General features: G+C 40.0%; 1 protein-coding gene across 2 annotated transcripts in view; it reads right to left on the reverse strand.

Moving 5' to 3' along the window:
- tmem132e (transmembrane protein 132E) overlaps positions 1-19,140 on the reverse strand; it is a 431,641-nt gene that overhangs the window by 136,715 nt on the left and 275,786 nt on the right. Inside the window, exon 1 of one of the 2 annotated variants that reach the window (XM_039618560.1) lies at positions 42-532. The exons of the other annotated variant lie outside the window; for it this stretch is intronic. Coding sequence (XP_039474494.1) covers positions 42-120 — 79 coding nt within the window. The 5' untranslated portion in view covers positions 121-532. Of the gene's footprint in view, positions 1-41; positions 533-19,140 lie in introns of those variants that run through there. 2 annotated transcript variants of the gene reach the window in all.

Genomic DNA, 19,140 nt, shown 5'->3' on the forward strand with positions numbered 1-19,140 from the left:
GGTCAAAATCACAAACAGCAAAGAGAGTAAATGGGACATACTTATCAAAATCACCCAGAGCTGAGCACAGAAACATAGCTGCCTGTTACCATGGTCCAAATCAGAGATTAAAAGTCCCATATTCCAAATGGTTATATCATTGAGATTTCATCCTTTAAATGTGGGAAAAAAGCAGAATCAAGAGGATATTTTGGGAACTCCCCAACAGAAAAGCCTCTTCAAACAATTGTGTTACTTGGAAGTAGTCCACAGAAGTTTCTCTTCTTTTTTGGTAGCTCCTTAGAAAGTCTTTTTCATGTGTGTTGCAAAAGAAGCCTGAATTCAAGAATAAAAAAATAAATAAAAATAAAAACAGCAATCTGCTCCTGCAGTTCTTCACTTGGTCATGTTCTGGCTACAAAGGTTCCACTGAGCTTCTTGAACTTGTGCTTGTCTAATTCCCTGTGGCTTAGGTCTTGGTTTAAGAGTGGTTCAGCCCCACACAGCAGCTCTTAGCTCTTTCAATCTCAGACTGTGCATGGCTCCGGGACACACTCTGATAGATAGGCAGAGCCTCCTCCCGGTTGGTGGGCTGTACGGAACTATAGACAAAGCCTCTGACGCCGCCCCATCTCGCCACACCTAGTCTCTAGTCTATAATCACCATTTTAGCTCCGGGTCATAGCTAAGACACACAGCCCCTCTGAGGACTCGACTTACACCACACACACACACAGAGGTGAAAGAAAAAACACTCTTCAGCTCGATTCATGCTCTCTCTCTGGACTTGTTCAGGCAGACTCTTATGTGAGTGCATGCAAGTGTGTCTATAAGGACTCTGTGTGTGTGTGTGTGTGTGTGTGTGTGTGTGTGTGTGTGTGTGTGTGAGGTGGGGGATGGATGTATTGCTTGAATGCCTCTAGGCAGAGAGAGAGTAAGAAGGAGAACGGGAAAGGGAGGGATTAGGTAAAGGTTATTGATGAATTAGCCTAGCTCTGCTTCCCTTCTCCTCCTCCTTCTCCTCCCCCTCTTCCTCCCCCTCTTTTCGTCTGCTTTAGCCCCATGAGAAATCCATGAAAATGAAGGGGTACCGGCAAGAGGGGGAGGGGTATCTGGGCTGGCTCGCAGCTTCACTCACATGTGCCTGGAATTCCCATAATAAAAGAGAGAAGGATCCACGGATGTGTGTGTGTGTGTGTGTGTGTGTGTGGGCTTCATAAACTGAATGGCAAACAGTGGGGGCAACAAAAGATGAAGCCACAGCCGGAGAAACATCCCGTACTTACAAATGAGCAGTTGTAGCCATAGAGAGGGCTGGAGGAAGTATAATGATGAGAGAAGCTACTTAGGGACTAAGTCTAGTCTCTACCTCACAGGAATGCGTGTCTCACTTTTTGAGCCGCTCTTCTCTTGATCAACATTTAAAGAGACAAATGCGCACAGCAATGCGCAGACTTTCTTAAGGGCTTCTCTGCTAGAGTCCCATCTGTTCTTTGTCCTGGGTCCAAACACAGAGATCTCCCAGCATTTTTGTATATTTCACAGGTCACCTGATAAACTAAAATTGTCAGCTCCTACTACTGATCCTAGCCTCAGGAAAGGAATATAAAATGCGCCTCACGTATGGGGATCCACACCTAGTCTGCCTGCCAACCTTAATATCAAAGTGTATGTTTTTACCTCTCCACCGTTTAAAGCTCTATATGATTTTATTGCTGTCTTTAAAAAGTAAGTAGATATTGGAACAGCATTACCCACCAGTTTGCTCCATCTATCCTACTATGTCTTGAGGCAGCATGAGCCTAGAGCTCCGAGAATCCTTGAATCCCCAGACCTGCTGGGACTTTTAATACATAACGTTCTCCACTGGATCTTAAACTACTGCTGAAGTGGCCTTGAGCAAGGCACTTAAAGAAATGTGTCTCCATGTGCTCCACAAGCACCCGCTGCTGGCTAAACAGCCCAAAACAAACTGGTTTCCAGCTTGTTTCTCATTTTAATGTTTAGCTTTTAAAGCCGTTCGCTTCCGACTTGGTGCTGCTGACTGCTTCTCTCTCCAGCATCTGTTCGTTTAAATGGGGAGAGGCCCTGCAGCCTCTCCCCATTTACGGTAAAACTGTGACTCCAACAGCTTGCTTACATTGTGAGTGTGAGTAAGCCAATAACAACAGGGTTTGCATCCTCACAGATCGACCTGTTGGTTCAAGTCAGAAAGAGGGATATTGAATCTTGTGTTTTGGCTGCTAGATACAAGTCTTTAGTTCAGAGGTGTTTCTCATATTACCTCTAACATTTCAAAATGAGCAAAAATTGATGGTTTTATCAAATTTGGGGGGATTTCCCCAACCAATTTTCTTTCAAAATTTTAATAACAACTTTCTTTGGACCACCATCTCTATAGAAGGAAAGTCCCACTTTCACTTCATCTGCTGGGAAAGCATCGATTTTCACACCTGCTACCTTTAAAACTGCGTTTTATAGAGAGCAATGCACCCACATACCATCAGAGATGCAGAGCCAAACAGTCCCTCTCCTCTTTAGTCTGGGAGATGCAGCACCCATGTTTTCCAAAAAGAAACGCGAGTTTTAACTGAGTGGATCATGTCCACATGTCTTATGTTTTTGCATGCAGAGCTTTAACCTGCATTTGTGGATGGCACAGTGAACTCTGATTTCTGCAAGTGTTCCTGAGCCCATGCACTGGTTTCCATGACAGATATGCATCATGCCTGTTTTTAACGCAGTGCTGCCTGCAGCGCCTGAAGATCACGGGCACCTTATATTGAGTTTTGGGCTTGTCCGTTGCGCACAGAGATTTCTGCAGATTCTCTGAATCTTCTGACGATATTGCGTACCGTACATGATGAGATATTTAAAACTCATCATTCTACATTGAGGAACAATATTCTGAAACTCTTCCACAATTTGTAGTTTGCAGATTGGTGAAGATCTGCACATTGATAAACTCTGCCTTTCTTAGATGCTTTGGTTTTTACACCCAATCATGTTACTGACCTGTTTTTGCATGTAATTAAGATAATTATATGCAAAATGTTCCTGCAGCTGTTTCTTTTAAGCCCCGCTTTCTTTTCCAGTTTTTCCATCTCAACTTCTTTGAGATGTGTTGCTGACATTAAATTAAAAAGGATTTTTCTCTTAAAATTGTAACTTTTTAAAACTGTTGTATGGTATGGTAGTATGGTTTTCCAAAGGCACAATGGTTTGTAGCCTCTGGCAAGCTCCTAAGCACCGTGAACCCTCGCTGAGATGTTGATGCTTTCATATTAGACGTGAAGGTCACCTGAATACTGCCCAGAAGCCTTATAATCTCCTTTAAATGCAATGAAACTGCACAATTGCAACACAAGGACCAAATGCCATTAAGCAAAACAAATCCTTGGCCCTTGCTTTCAACTCCGAACCCTTATGGTTTCAGTTAAGAAGGTGATTACAGCCTATGATGCATCAGGGTGTGCTTGTCTCATTTCAGCCTAACAACATCACGGGGCAGGTGGGTTTGAAGGGAAGCACGGACACAGATGGGCTTCCGATGTGAAACCCTATCGCTTTCCTCTATCACTTGATGTCCTATCAGACCCCGGGCCAAATTGAATTGAATTCTCTTCCTGTTGTTCTCCCATTAAGTGAAACATCTGCTCAATGTGTGTGTGAGTATCTGGGGAATGAGTGGTTTTCTAGTAAAGGGTAATTTTTTTTTGCTTTTATCTGTCAGAATATTTTGTCTTATGTCAATTAATAAAAAACAGCAGGCCATTTCAGGGCAGGGCGAGACGGTACTATTTTACTTTGACTGTCATATCACTAACAATTTGCGCCGACACATGATTGAGGGGAAAAACAGGCAATGATTCTAGTGACAATACTGCTGATTCATCCCGCTGGATGGGTTGATCAAAAATAGACTTTTTGGTGTTTAAGATTAACTTTGAAAAATCCCCAAATGTTTTTTATTTCCCCCAGAAGCTAACGCAGGAAAGCAATTTTGTCACTAATCTCACAAAACGAAAGAGCTTTAGCCTTTTAGCTACTAAAACTAAATTCACTGGGTTGAACAGAGCCTTAGGCGTAGCTCGTGGTGGTGAAAAAATCTGTGAAACAAAATATCTTGAATACAAAAAAAGCACTGCATACTGTATATTCCTCAGCGTATGTTGTTGTGGTGCAAACAAAAACCTTTTCAGCCTAATCCACTCAAACACAACTGCCTCCTCCACTTCAGCCAGGTGTGCTGCATACTGTAGGTATGCAGAATATGAAAGTGTGTTTCGTGCCAGTGTTTCATTTCCTGAAGAGCTGACTAAAGCGAAAAAAATCCCCATTCTGTAGATAAATAAAACACTTAACTTTGTTTCTCGCTGGCCATACAAAAGCTGTCAGACATAAAAGCAGTCAGCCAAGTCAAGGGGAAATATACAGAGACGACGTTATGAGGAGGGCAGACATTTGATCTTGAGAGAGAGAAGTGCATAAATGTCTCTTCAAGTAAAAGGTCGGGAGAAATTGTTGAGAAGGATTAGAGAGAGATGGAGCATCCTTACAGCATTACTAATGTTCCAGCTCGAAGGGTTTCCCTATCGATCTTCATTTTAACCCTCGTTCCCTCCCTTCTTTTACTCAGCTGTGAGCCTTACTGTACTGCTGTTATTTGGATTGGTGAAATAATACCTTTCAACTCACTCAGCTATAAGACTTGAGCAATGCTCCACAGTCTGCATCACATTTCAGTTTGCAGTTGCTCTTAAAAACTCAATTTCTGCTAAAACTTCCACGCAAACGTCCCGTAATGTAAAATGGTTTGCGTTACCATTCATTTAGCAATGAATGCAACCTAAAGTGCAGATGAAAAGATGTGCTAGCCGGGGGATTGGAGGCTGTATTAGCACTTGAAACACTCGTGGTGTTGGTCCTATTTTTGCTCCTCTCTGAGGAATGTCTATTTCCATCTCAGTCAGATTCAGATAACCTTTACCAAAGGACTGCAGCCAGATTATATCGAACACACTCGAAGCTTGTGTGGCTTCATATTTCACCAGTTTTCATCTATATGCATACGGAAATCACATTCATGCTTCAGTCTCGCTGGGGAAGGTTTGCTCTGTCTGCGCGTTTACAGTCAGATCACTCTGGTGATTTAGAGCAAAGCCGAGTAAATCAGTCATTCTACGGGGTGTTTGTCATATATTTCACTTTATTACATGTTGCCCGAGGCGTGCACACATGCCTACCATATTTCCATCAGATTAAAACTACCCTAAGATGTGAATGGCCGTGTCAGTAATCACATCATGTGCCGCTGACACTGAAATGAAACAGAGGCATGGTTATGAAGGTCAGTTATGGCCCACGCTGCAGCGCGCATGCTATTTGGCTCCACGGGGGTTAAAACATCAAATGTCCACCAGCGGCACAGTGAAAATTTACCGTAGAGGAGCAAAAGCCCGCCTGAAGTTTGGTCGAACTGTTTTATTCGAGCTTTTTCTCATTTATCACAGTTATGGGTGAGGACGTTGTGCGTTATGGGCAGAGATTTGAAAAGATAAATAGGCTACAATGCTGCCAACTGCACAGAAAACACAAACAACAATCCCAACAAAAATCTATCGACTGCCAGGAAATGGATTGAAATCTACATCTCTTCGACATCAATCTTCAAACAGCCAGGAAGTACCTTTCAAAATGCTTTTTTATCCATTTCAAACCTGCAGACCTTTCGCTACTGCAGATGTCACAATGAATGCAGTGAATAATATTAAAAGTAATAATATAAGTACATTTACAGGTACTTTAATTACTGCTCTTGGCAAACAGGATTTTAATTTCAATATGATGCCCTTATACCCTTTTTTTTAAAGTCAACCTCCTCATGCTGGTCCTCTGTGTTCTGCACTCAGATTAAATGCCAGGCTGCTGACATCACACTACATGTGGCACTTGCTCTCACTTTTGATTGGCTAACCCAGAGGAATGTTCTCTTCTTAGTCTATACTAACTCTCCTTGAGACCAAACACCAGCAAGTTCTTTTAACATCACAAACTTGACCATTTCATTATGCTTCTTACGGTCACCTCCCGAGGAGTAGCCTTCTCGCTCATCTAAGCATGATCCCAATTAAATCTGTAAAAAATGATCTTTATATGTCTCAGATAATCATCTTTTAAGATCCAAGGAAAACTTGACTGGCTTGTAAATGAGCCTGCTCAACATCAGGAATTTGTCTCACTGATCAAATTCAAGTCTCAGCTCTGTCAACTCTGTGTATTTTATCTTCTGCTTTTCCAGTGTGTCTACAGATATACTCGAACCGGGTTGGAACAATTTGTCTTCGACTAATTTATTCCTTTGCTCCCCTGTTTCCTCTGTAGTGGGTAAATCATCTGCTTCTGAACGTGAATACGATCGGAGAGATTGCGATCGACTTCAGATGGGAGAGGACAAGCTACAGTACACGGCCTGCCACGCCAACAACCCGTGCGGGCTTTTAGGTTGAGTCCAGCATTAAAGCTGCATACAAGAAGAGCTGTATTTCCTAAAGAAGCTGAAATCACCAGTTGTGGCAAACACAGTCCACCTGTCTGTACACTGCAGGGGGTGCAGCATCAGAGCTGGTGACACCAACAGACTGAATACACCGATCGGCAAGGCCGGCTCTGTGACCGCCTGTTAAAACTTGAAGCTGTGGTGGAGAGGAGGTGGCTGAACAAACTGTTATCCAACATAGATCATCCTGAGCACCCTCTGCATCACTTCCTGGACGGGCAGCTTAGCACTTTCTCTAACAGACAGATGCAGGCCACCGGAAATCTTTCAGACCTTATGCAATAACTCTTTATAATGCAACACATCTGTCTGTCTATCAGAGTATCATCTGTTAACAGTTTATAACAACTCTGCCATCCCGCAACGCTTAACACACAACAACACTTTATCACACTGCACTGTTTACTGCACCTCACACTGTTATACCGAGCCACTTTACGTCATTACTCTGACATTATCGGCTTTGCATATCAACTGATGAAAAGTCTAATGAGCAGTTCTGAGTTTTTAACTTTGGCTGTGGCAACTAGTTTTATCACTAGTTAGTCCACCTTCCTCAGGTGGGGTTCACTTTTCAATCAATCCCTTTCTTTAGATAAGTAATAAAGCACAAGCTTTAATGTGATGAAACTAAAGGGTCGGTAAAGATGGAATATTAGATCTGTTAGCGTCTCAGAGTGGTGTATTTCCAAATGAAATGCATAGTGCAGATTTAATGAGGCCTAATTTGCAGATTAAAAATGAAGAACATGTAACTACTGTGACACTATCAGTTGAAAATAGAGCATTTCATCATGGATCTTTTATACGCACCCATAAAATTATCCATAATTTATATTACGAGTCACCCTCACGGTCCAGGAGGCTGTTTGGATAAAGTAACAACTAAGCTGAGATATAATGTGGTGCTGCTAAGAATCATTTAGTCGTGTCGCTCTCCCTGCTGAGCAGAGCAGATACAACTGTTTGACATCAAATATTTACTAACCAATTAGTCAAATGCTGAGGTTTAATTGCAGAGTAACAGATGATACATTTTGTCTTAAAAAAATAAAATACCATAACCCACATGGTTTTGTTACTTGCTGCTTGTTTTGATGACGAGTACTAACGTATGTTGTGCCAGAGTAAAAGGAATATCTATCAGTGATGATGTGAGGCTTTGCAGAAGAATTTTTAGTGCACATAATACTCCATGTGCAAAGTAACAAACAAAAGAAGTCTTTTAAAGACACAAATTCGTTAACGGGTTAAGCGAAGGCATGTTGACAGAATGTAGCTCATGTTAAAGTGGATGTGGATGATGCAGAAAGCTATGAGTACATTCCCTCAGCTAACTACAAGAATTTACTAGAATAAAGTTAGCATGAAATAAAAAGTACACTTCTTTTGGTCATTATTTAAAAAAAACAAATCCTAAACAAACAAAAAAAGTAAGAAATTAAATTTAGAAAAAAAGGTTAAAGAATAAAGAATGAATTCAATGTGCAGAATATAAATTACTGACTGAAACGGTGTAGGCTAAAGCTTACGTTTATTACACTGATACTTGTTGCCATTTAGAATGAATATTCCAAATGCCAAACAAGCTACTGTAACACTTTGCTGAAGACGTTTCACTAAAACAAACGAGACAAAGCATTATTAATAATAATCATTAAACTAGGACAAAAGCAAATGCTTCAAAAACAATGGTAATCATACCCTCTTTTTATATTTGTTTATCACCTGATTTTTGAACATTTTAAAACGCACACAGTCGATGACACAATGTTAAATCCTCGTCACAATCACACCACAATTTTTTTTTTTTTTTTTACATTTTTGTCCTAACTCTTGTTCCTTCACACAAACCTCTGAGTTCAACGTTTGTCTCTAACTTCAAACAATCTCTGAACCTTTTATAATTGTACCATATAAACGGGATTAATGTTTGCATTGTATGTGTTTCCCCATATCTCCATGTATGGAAGCTCATGTATATCATGTACGACGTGTATGGAACTATAAGGGGACAAATGTCTTCAATTTTATATAATATTGCAATGGTTTATATGGGAACTTCAAACATGATTTATAGTCAGTTATCACTCTCTCAGTGTAATTCATGATAATTTTGATTTTATTTTTTATTTGCAAGTTACTGAATATTATGAATTACAATATCAATAACATGAGCTATTGCAGCGACCTGCACTGTTGGATTACAGTAGAAAGTAAATAAGTCAGAGATGTCAAAGTATGGATGCTCACAACATTAGTAGCTCGTTAACACACAGCTAGCATAAGCTCTCCAACAGAATCCATGACACAGGCTGCTCTGACAAAGTTAAATCTAATGCTTTTAGCGAGCCACAGGCATTTCGTACACTGTGCATAGCTACATTTTGTGTCCACCTGACTCGACATGCTCTAAAGTCCACTTCTGTTGTTCTGGACTGCAGCTGATTTATGTTCATTTCAGTGCTGTATGACAATCTGTTAGGACACATTTGTTACAATATCCATGACGGTGACTATAATTGTCAGTGCCGTATTAGGGTTCCCCCCTGATACCTGTTAAGTTGTTGGGTTTTTTTCAATCAAAGGGTAATTGAAAAATTCAAACCAATGTAACATGATACAGCTCAACATACAGTAGCTCACATGGTAATGACTTTGCAACTAAATTGAATACAGTGACTAATCTGTTCAGGGACCTGGCTGACTCTGGATGGAAAACCAGTAATGAGATATCAGATGGGAGGTTAGATTCTTCTTTTTTTCAAGTCATTATTATTTTGGAAGGAGGGGTCATGATTTTTGGGGGGTTTGCATTTAAAAAAATTTTTTTTTTTACCATAGTTTGAAGCAGTTTCTCACGCTGAGCAGTTAGATTGCCAAACCACGGTGTGACAGCATGTCGTGACACTCTCAACGGCACTGCAGTAAAAGTTCACAAGAGTTTGGTACTCATGCCAGAAATCTCGAAATGCCTCAAAGATGATCTCTGCTGTGCCTTCTTGAGGAATTTGAGAGTTTTAAACAAAGAAATCTAACACTGTCCACAATTTTCAACAGAAGATGCACTGATGGAATAAGGAATTTCTGTTGTTAACAATGTCGGTATCATGGCGTCATAAGGTCTGATCACGCAGCAGGCCCTCTCATCACAGCAAAAAACCCCACCGTGAGTAGATTTAGACCACAGCCCTGAGGCATGCCATCCCTATGTCCTAATAGTGACAAGAATATTTTATTCCTATTCTTCACGGTCTGGTTTCTGCCTATCAGGAAATCAGATTGCTAGTTAAAAAGATGCTCAGACCAACCCTCTGAGTTTCAGCATCAGTTTGGATGGTGCAATGGCAGGTAACAAAGAAGCATGCAAAGCAAGAGAGATAGTATTATCTACACATCGACTGGCCAGCAAGCTTTCATCATGAAACGGCCGCAAGTTACAGCTATAAGAAACAAATACAGGACTAGGCAACCAAAACAGAGTGAATAATACACAAAAATCTGAAACTCTATTCAGTTTATCACAGTTTGTTAATCTTAGTAATTACACAAAAGTAAAAATTCAAATCAGTCATGCAAGAACTTCAGAAATGCACAGGTTCCAAACATTATATAGCTTGAGTTCTTGTTTGATCTCTTCTTGCTTTGCTTTCTTGTCTGCTTCGTGTTTCTCCTCAGTACTGGTGGTGGTCTCTGTTCTAGGCGTGCTTATCTTGACACTCACACTGTTTTCTGAATACATTAGGGAAGCCAAACAGTGTAAAAAGGAAGCTTTTAAATTCAAATTCAGCTGGCATGGGACTCGACAGCAACCTCGGCAAGTATGGTGAAGCGCAACATCTGTGTGAAAAGTTGAGAGGAAAACAGAGGCTGAGGGCGAAGTGGTGCCCTCCAACCAGATTCACGCACTAGAGCTGACCCATGAAGCTGCAGATGTTTATTATGTGTGGAAAGTGTGAACCTTGTTTCACTGCAGCTTCCAACATGGCCCCAGCCTTCTGTTTCCCCGCCGCCAAATGGGGCCTCGTAGGCACAACCACTGCATGCATTAGTAGTGTATTGATGAAAGGATGCAAATGCCTCATGGCAGCATGATCTGTGCCTCAATACGATCCAAGGCTGACGCAATCTATATGGCTCTAGACAACAGGGTTTCCCATGGGGGATACTCTGTGTGAGGTAAGCTGAGACTCATAATATTATACAGCAGCTGTTACAAATGGATTTCCTCTACAAAAGGAATTGTGCAAATGGATTTACTCTGTTATTTGATGCATTCCATTCAACATTTTCCTGCTAGTTTTATCTCAGATCAGTTACTGTGAAGACACTGATCACAATGTGCTTTTGTTGCTATGATCGTCTGCATTCCTCTATATCCTATATATCAACACATCTAGGTTTAGCATCTATGTAAGTATTTATAGTTCAAATAATGTATATTTTTTCAATATTTTTACTATTTTGTTGCTTATTTTTACTCTCCTGCAGAATCCTGTCCTGCAGATGCAACAGCCTAATTTCCCCATGGTGGTCAATAAACCTCCATCTTTTTTTTCTTTATGGAGTATTATAGACATTTTAATCTAAAACGATGACATATTTTTAAATGAGCAGGCCCAGCTTCTGAAATAAGCTACATATCCATGAACATAAAAGAATGGGAAAAGGTCCTAAATGATTTGAATGAAAGAAAATATATCAAGTTGCAGCCATAAAAACGAGAGCGTGACCTGCATTTTACTGAGTATACCTCCATCTTATGCCATCACTTTGACCGATATGTCAATGGCTAAGCCCTGAGGAGTGACACTACTACGCTGAGGCATGCAATTCGTCGAGACAAGACTCCCCTCTTATTATTTGGCATATAGATCCCAGAGCAAAGTTTGCTTTCTGTTGACAGATGCTTCTTCAAAAAGTCTCAGCTCTGTATCTCCGATTTCATCCTACTCCCTGGCAAAGCGTTTCAGACTTTCAGTGTAATCACAGTGAGTCTAATTAATGTTACATTATGCTGATTTGGAGGCTATACATTGAAAGACCGCCAATGTATTTTACCAGATTCAGCAGCACAGCTCTAATTGCAGCCCTTTGGGGATAATAAAGCTTGGCTGCACATTGTAACAGGATCCACCACAAGAAGAAAGATACTTTTAACTACCATATTTGTTTTCACCCTTCTGGTGTTAGCCATTTATATGCCATGGAAAGACTAAATGCAAACAACATTCATTTTAAAAAAAGAAGAAAAATAAAAAAAGAAAGACTGGCCATGAAAAGCACACTCAGCGTTTCTGCTGTCGCCATCTTGGTAGCAAGGAAGGAAGGGTGGGTCTGACTGTTAAACTGCATGCTCATTGGCTGAGAGTCTTTGCGACCACAGCTATCACCATCTGATGGCCTTCAGATAGAATGCAGGTTTAAGGCACTTCAAATTGGCTTAGTTTCTCCCATGTTTTATGCTATTTATCTATCTAGTCACATGCAAACAAAAGTTTACACTCGACTCTGTGTGGTCTTGTTAAAAATTAAGTACACCCCATGATTCAGTTGCTTAAACAACGCCTTGAGCAGCAATAACATGAAGTGATTGTTTTCAAGGAATATCAGTTCACTATATGACTGTGGAGGAATTATCTAACTCTTCTTTGCTGGTGGTTTTGCAGGCATTCCATTATGCACAGCTCTTGTAAGTTCCCACCACAGCATTTCAGTCAGGTTGGGGTTGCAGCTTGACTAGGCCACTGCACCATCTTGTTTTTTTTCAGCCATTCTGTTGTGCTTGTGATCATTGTCCTGTTGCATGACCCAGTTTCAGCCAAGCATTAGCACTTGGAGAGAGAGGGCCTCACCTTTGACTCAGAATACTTTGGTATAAAGTGAAGTTCATAGTCGACTAAGTGACGGCAAAACAAGCACAAATAATCACTCCTCCATCACCGTGCTTCACAGTTGGTATGAGCCGTTTCACAGGTTCTGTTTGCTTTTGTCTAAATGTGGCCAAACATCTAGACTTTGGTCTCTCTGTCCAAAGGAAATGATTCCAGAAGTCTTGTGGATTCTTCAGATGCAGCTTTGCAAACCTAAGTTGTGCTGTCATGTTCTTAGAGAGCACAGAGTTCTCTCTGGAAACTCTTCCAAACCACCCACACTTGTTTACCGTTTTTCTAAGTGTATTCTCATGAACTTTAACATGCTAACTGAAGCCTGTAGAGTTTGAGGCATTTGGGTTTTTGCAGTTTTTCTGAGCATTTCATGGTCTGACCTCTGGGTGAATTCACTGGGTCCACCTGGAAAGATTGTGGCATTGTGTCAACACACACCTGAATACTCCAGAACAGAAAACAGTAAAAAAAACAAACCCTCTGCTTTCATAGAGGTGCTGACACTTTGAAAGCATTTGAGTAGCAGTAATACTGTAGACCAGGGGTGTCCAACTCCAGGCCTCGAGGGCCGGTGTCCTGCAGGTTTTAGATGTGTCCTTGATCCAACACAGCTGATTCAAATGGCTAAATGACCTCCGCAACATGTCCTGAAGTTCTCCAGAGGCCTGGTAATGAACTAATCATGTGATTCAGGTGTGTTGACCCAGGGTGAGATCTAAAACCTGCAGGACACCGGCCCTCGAGGCCTGGAGTTGGAGACCCCTGCTGTAGATTGTAGCCACGTTTACTAACACAGTGGTTACAAAACTTTAAGGATTAATACAGACGCTTTTACCAGGTCCGTTGGCTTTGTTCTAACAAAACATACAATATAAATCGGTTATTATCCTTAATTTATTTCAGATAATAATCTAATAAAACTACCGCTCTGAAACCTGAGAAGAATACAGACCAGAATAACCAGAAACCTAAAGAACAGTTAATCATCATGAAAATAGACGTCTTATCTTGTTTGTCAGTTTTATCTGTTATACTTCCATCTCAGTTGGCATTCACAAAGTGACAGCTGAGACGCAACATCAGATGGGACTAAAAAATCATACGCTGTCAGATAAACTGTAAACAAGTCAACAGTTTAGCCAGAATATATCAACCGCAGTCTGAGCCGCGTGTTAGCATTTGTCAGCACAAATATGGCAAAGATATTAGATGAAAGAATTTCTCTGAAAGTGTGATGGATGTTTACACATGCAGATAAGGTTTGTTTTTTGTTTGTTTTTCAATACGTTCAATAAACCTAACACCTTATGCCTAACCTGAGGTTTTCTTTATGTTTGACTACTTGTGTTTCTTTTCCATCTGTCGGTGTCACTTTATGTAACCATATTTGCTAGATTTTAAGACTTGGAATGTAAACTTTAATAACCCTGAAGTATCTTTGAATACTATTTAAGGGTCACCGCTAAAGCTGTGAGACGTACATTTAAATGTCTCATAGCAAATATATGAAAAAAGCACCTCGCTTATAATTGGAACATTCTCCTGCTCCTTGCGCTGCCGGTGATCTGATGGAATTATTTTTCAGGTAGTTAAACTAATTTTCTGTGAAGGACAGCTCAGTGGCTTGCTCCTCTGCCACACACAGCTACACCCCTACAAAGAGGTCCCTCTCCAATCACAAAAGAGCGCTTAATTATCAGGGGGGAAAAATAAGTGCTGACCACGTTGGCGAGATGACCTTTGCTTTTGGAAAGATCCATTGACAGATGCGTTTCATTCCCTTTACTTTGTTCTTGTTTCTTGGATGATTAAGAGCAGCTTTGAATTAGAATAATTTAGCGCTCATGGATATGAAATAAAAAGTAAAAAATAAATTAAGAAAAAGATAACCTTGTCAAAAGTTGACCAGACATGCCCGCTGGATTCTGGAGGATCCATTTGGTAAATTGATTTCAGACCTAATTTGTTTGACATTCGTGCCTTTGTGGATTAATTAGGTTGCAATGATGAGGTCACACAACTGTTGCATTAAATTTTTAGTATAAATGAACTTTAATTTATGGGCGATCAGCTAAACCTTCCAAAGCTTTGTCTGATTATCTCGTCATCCTTTTTTTTCTCCAATGGCAAAATGAAAATGAGACCTCATTTTGGCTCCTCGGGAAAAGCTGCGATGAGGAAAGGAGATTGGTTTGCAGACATGCATGTTATTTGCCAACGGGCTGTAGGCAACATCAGGGTGGATATTTCCTCCCCTGCTTTTGATTTCCCTGCCTCTGATCATTAAATTTCATTGCCAGTGGGGATACTCTTCATCCCCTTGCTGGTATGCATTTCATTTAGTCACGGTATTAACATTTCTGAAACCTTTGTTTGTTCAAGAAAGCTATTAGCGAGCCGGAATAGTTTAAACCACATCCTGCTTTACACCTGAGAGGCAGCAAGTGTGACTGCAATCATTTTGGCTTCTTGCTTGAGGCCCCTCCAAAGTGCTTGCTTTGAAAGGAAGATGGAGAGGGAGAGTCCTTGGGATCTTCCAGCTTGGTTTTACCTCTGACTCTTACCTGAAGGTATGTATTGCTCGTGCTTCCACTGGTTTTGAAAGCCGTATTTCATTTTCTTGTTGGCAAAATACTTTTGTTTGCAAGCCCTCGCGGCTTCTCTTCCCACTCTTTTAAGCTCTGCTCACACAGATGCACTCTGCATTTTAGCTCAAGGCCATTTCAGGTTCATTGTGAGAGAAACATTCAAATGACCTGTTTAACAGGGAAACTTAGGTTATAAAAATAGTAACTGTGGAATACACCGATTTAAAATCTTTTTTTTTTTGCTTCAGTTGAACTTTAGAGTCCATTTTTGTATTTTGTGTTGCATTTATGCAAATACTTGTTGAATGGCAGCAAGAAGGAGACAAGTTGCCACGACTAGCAGACGAATACTGCAAGTTTGTTAGTTATGCTTTTCAAATGAATGTAATTATCCTCAGTGTGTATATACCATGTGATTGGCTGATTGGTCTAAGCAGAAATGCACAAGTTGCCATTAGTGCCAGTGGGAGGGGCCTCCTTTCAGCTCGTCACACACCGACCTCTTGGCATCACTTAAAGACACTGGACAAACTTAAAACCAGTCTCATCCTAAACCAAGCAGTGGGGGAGGTGAGAATCAAAGTGGGTACGTGAAAAAAAAGAAAAATAAAGTAAGTGGGAGACAAACCCATAACTTAATCTATAAGCACCTCTTAAAAACTTGATGCGAGAGGGGATTTTGCGTGCATCCCCTGCCAGTAGCTTCTGATAAAACAGTGTTTATTGAACCTTTGTCAAAGTTTGTAAATAAAATTAAAACAAAATAGAATAATATGAATATATAAGTTTTAATATATATCTTAACCTCCAAGGACCTGGCGTCCACATATGTGGACATCACATTTTGGGTTGTCTAGACAAAATACTAAATTTTGCTCTACAAGGTAGATATATCCACTACATTATACTGCCACTGCTCTATCGAAATTTAAAGCGAATGTCCTCATAAGTGGATCTCATTTTTCTCAGAAACAACAATCAGGTAAAAAAAAAAAAAAAAAAAAAAAAATCAGGTAATTCTTTGTTTTTACATTCATCAGGTCCCAATCAGCCCAAACAGCAAAGAGAAATTAAAAATGCACGCCATGAAAGAGTTCGGGTCTTAGGAGGATATTTGCTTTATTTTTTGTAATTTACTGGCTAAAAATAAATTGTGCAATTTATTTAAGTTTTTGAGTGGGGAAAAAAATTCCACTGATGATGTGGAGGTGTCAAAATCTCACATAAACTTATTATTAATTATGATATAGCAGGTATTAAGGGGTTAAATGACAGAGTCTACAACATGCCAGATGTGACTGCCACATTCTCTTATCCATTATCTGCTATCATACTTGGGAAAAGACTAACAGTAAACACGGAGACAGTGGAAATGAGCAGAGACGTGGGTACAGCTGACTTAATCCATAAAGGCCACAATTTCAAGATTAGTTTAAGATGTAATCAAGATGACATATGGTCAAATAGCAATTTTCCTATTTTAGCAGACCTTTTTGATACAGCCACAAATTTCCGTTTCCATTCATTACATAAATATGCAGTTCTATGCCCAAAGGGTACAGAGACACCTCAGTAGAGCCTCTAGTGTAAAATATATTCGCATGACATCAAATATCCTTTATTTTCGGGTCAAGAGGCTCTAACTAAATCAACACTGCTATTTCCCCCTCACGGGATACACACATGACATCTTGGTTTCACAGCTTATTCACCGCTTGGGATGCATTTCAAATAAAAAAACAGCAGCAGCCTTTGGTCTATTGTTGCAGAGGTCTATTGTATGGCAGGCCTTCATAGTGTCATGGCCACCCCCAAAGCCTTCTGAATGGAGAGCCTCGGTGCTCGAGGGAAGGAGAAAAGGATATCTTTGTTTCAGATTTCCTTCATATCACTGTCACACAAGCACGCAGCTTTTACTTATGTTACTATGGTGATGGGTTACACAACTCTCTGCCAAATCACCATAACAACAAACTAGAAAAGGGATGTTGAGAAGAAACACTTGCTGCACTTGGACAAGCAGTGGCCTAGGGTGCAAGAGCTTCATAGCGGCACAGTAGTGCAGTCTCTTCTCTGTGGTGGTAGATTAAAGAATTTGTAACACAAATGTTTAGTCATTAAGAGAAGAGACTGGAGGCTAAGAAGACCAACACAAATCACATCTGCTACTTTGATACAACACTGGCAAAGAGCAAGAAACTAAAGCATCTTTGAAGAATTCTAAACAATTAAATAGCAATTGCAAGAACTGTAATGATGACACGCCTTAAGGACTATCTAAAACTAAATATTTGCAAGTTAAAATGTTGTAGCAACTCCACTTAAAAGCCTGAAAATACTATAATATGATGTAAGTGCTATGAATACAATAGACACTGCACCAGCAGTCGTCTACACACATACAGTTCTGATACCAAGAGTCAGTATCTGTATAGAGTTAGATCAGCAACTGTTTGGACATAATATACTTTCTGCTGCTAGTCTGTGTTGATGTCTCCATCCACCACAGCAGATTTCAAATTGAAGTGCAAACGTTCAGCTTTAATTTAAGGGGTTTACATGGTCCTCTTCTCCCACTTCCTAACATCATTTTCACTGTATTTTCACTGATGGAAATACTTTGTAATTAAAGGCTGGCTGAAATTTAGAAACTACACACATCAGCAAATGCTGTTTCCTCTCTCCCTTCAGTTTTGTTGTCGCTAACTGAACAGAATGCTCTGTTGGGTTAAGATCATTTGACTGATTTGAAGAATATCTCTTTTCTTTGCCTTGAGAAACTCTTGGGTTGGTTTTGTAGTACGCTTTTGGCCATTATCATCCAATTGCACTGTGAGCCCACACCATAACACTGGTTCTACCATGGTCGATGGTGCAAGGACAGATGATGATATATTCTTTCGATAATCTGTCCTCAGATTGTTTTTTTTTTTTTCAGAAACAGCGCGAATTTTCAGATATTCCCTGGTTAATCAGATCCTCCTGCTCTTCAGTGTAACCAGTGGTTTTGATCTTTGTTTTCAACGTACATTCAACATCTCTTGGTTTTACACTGTCACAGTGACAAGCCTAGAAGCCTTGCTGCTCATTTCTGCTTTTGTTACTGACTGAAAGTCAAGCTTTAGCTGCTTTAATGGGTCAGCATACATTTAACTTTAATATCATTCTTGGTAGCTGCATGTTAGCATCATGAATTGTGCATAAAAGAGGTCAGGGTGTTGTGTTTGCAAGTGCTCCAACAGCTTTAATGTTTGAAAGGATAGTTGTTTCTGGTCTGGAAATGGTTTGCACTTTATCTTCAGAATTTCTTTTCAAAAAGATGTTTTTTTCCTCCCTCCATGTGAAATTAAGTCAGTTGAATGTTGTAGGTAAATCTCAGGCAAAGAGCACATTTGATGATTGCTTTTTCCATCTGTCCATTGTAGAGATAACTAAAGACCGCACGCAGTGCCACAATGGTTAAAGGTAAAAGATTTGTTTCAGTGGAGTGATTGTGCCTTCTTAAACATCACTTTCATAAAACCAAATCAAACTAAAATGATCTGCATGATCGGATAATAAAACACGCTGTCACAAAAACAAATCAACTTATGTTTAAGAGCATCTACAGAAAAACACTTCTGCTTCACTTCAAGTCTGTTGAAACTAAAGTGTAACAGATTAATAAAATACTGACAAGTTACAAATTAGTTAAACATAACAGTTGTGTTCACTTAGAGCCTAACATTACAGGAGACCCTGCATGCTTATTCATAATAAGCCCTTTTCTTTTACCTTGTATCAGTTATTTTGTTTCATGTACACGTTCATGGAATAGAAACGTTCCATTCGATCCGTATGAGACACATGAAACCTGGAGTTTTTCATTACATTTATTTTTACACTTTGTCTTCATCTAAATGGAGCTGTAAACTGCAATTTCTCATTTCTTTTTAAAGGCTTAAAAGGGGCATTCAGTGAAGACAAAGCCGATTTATTATGTGCATAATATCAAACACACTCTCCAAATCTGTAAACACTTTTGAATTCATCTGTTGTGACACTCTGAATGAGTCTAGCAGAGATATCATCTGGATGCCATTTATTCCTCGTAGTGTTAAATACACAGTACCTCAGCGAAAATGAT

Source organism: Oreochromis aureus, linkage group 10 (assembly GCF_013358895.1).
Source record: "Oreochromis aureus strain Israel breed Guangdong linkage group 10, ZZ_aureus, whole genome shotgun sequence".
Lineage (NCBI taxonomy): Eukaryota > Metazoa > Chordata > Actinopteri > Cichliformes > Cichlidae > Oreochromis > Oreochromis aureus.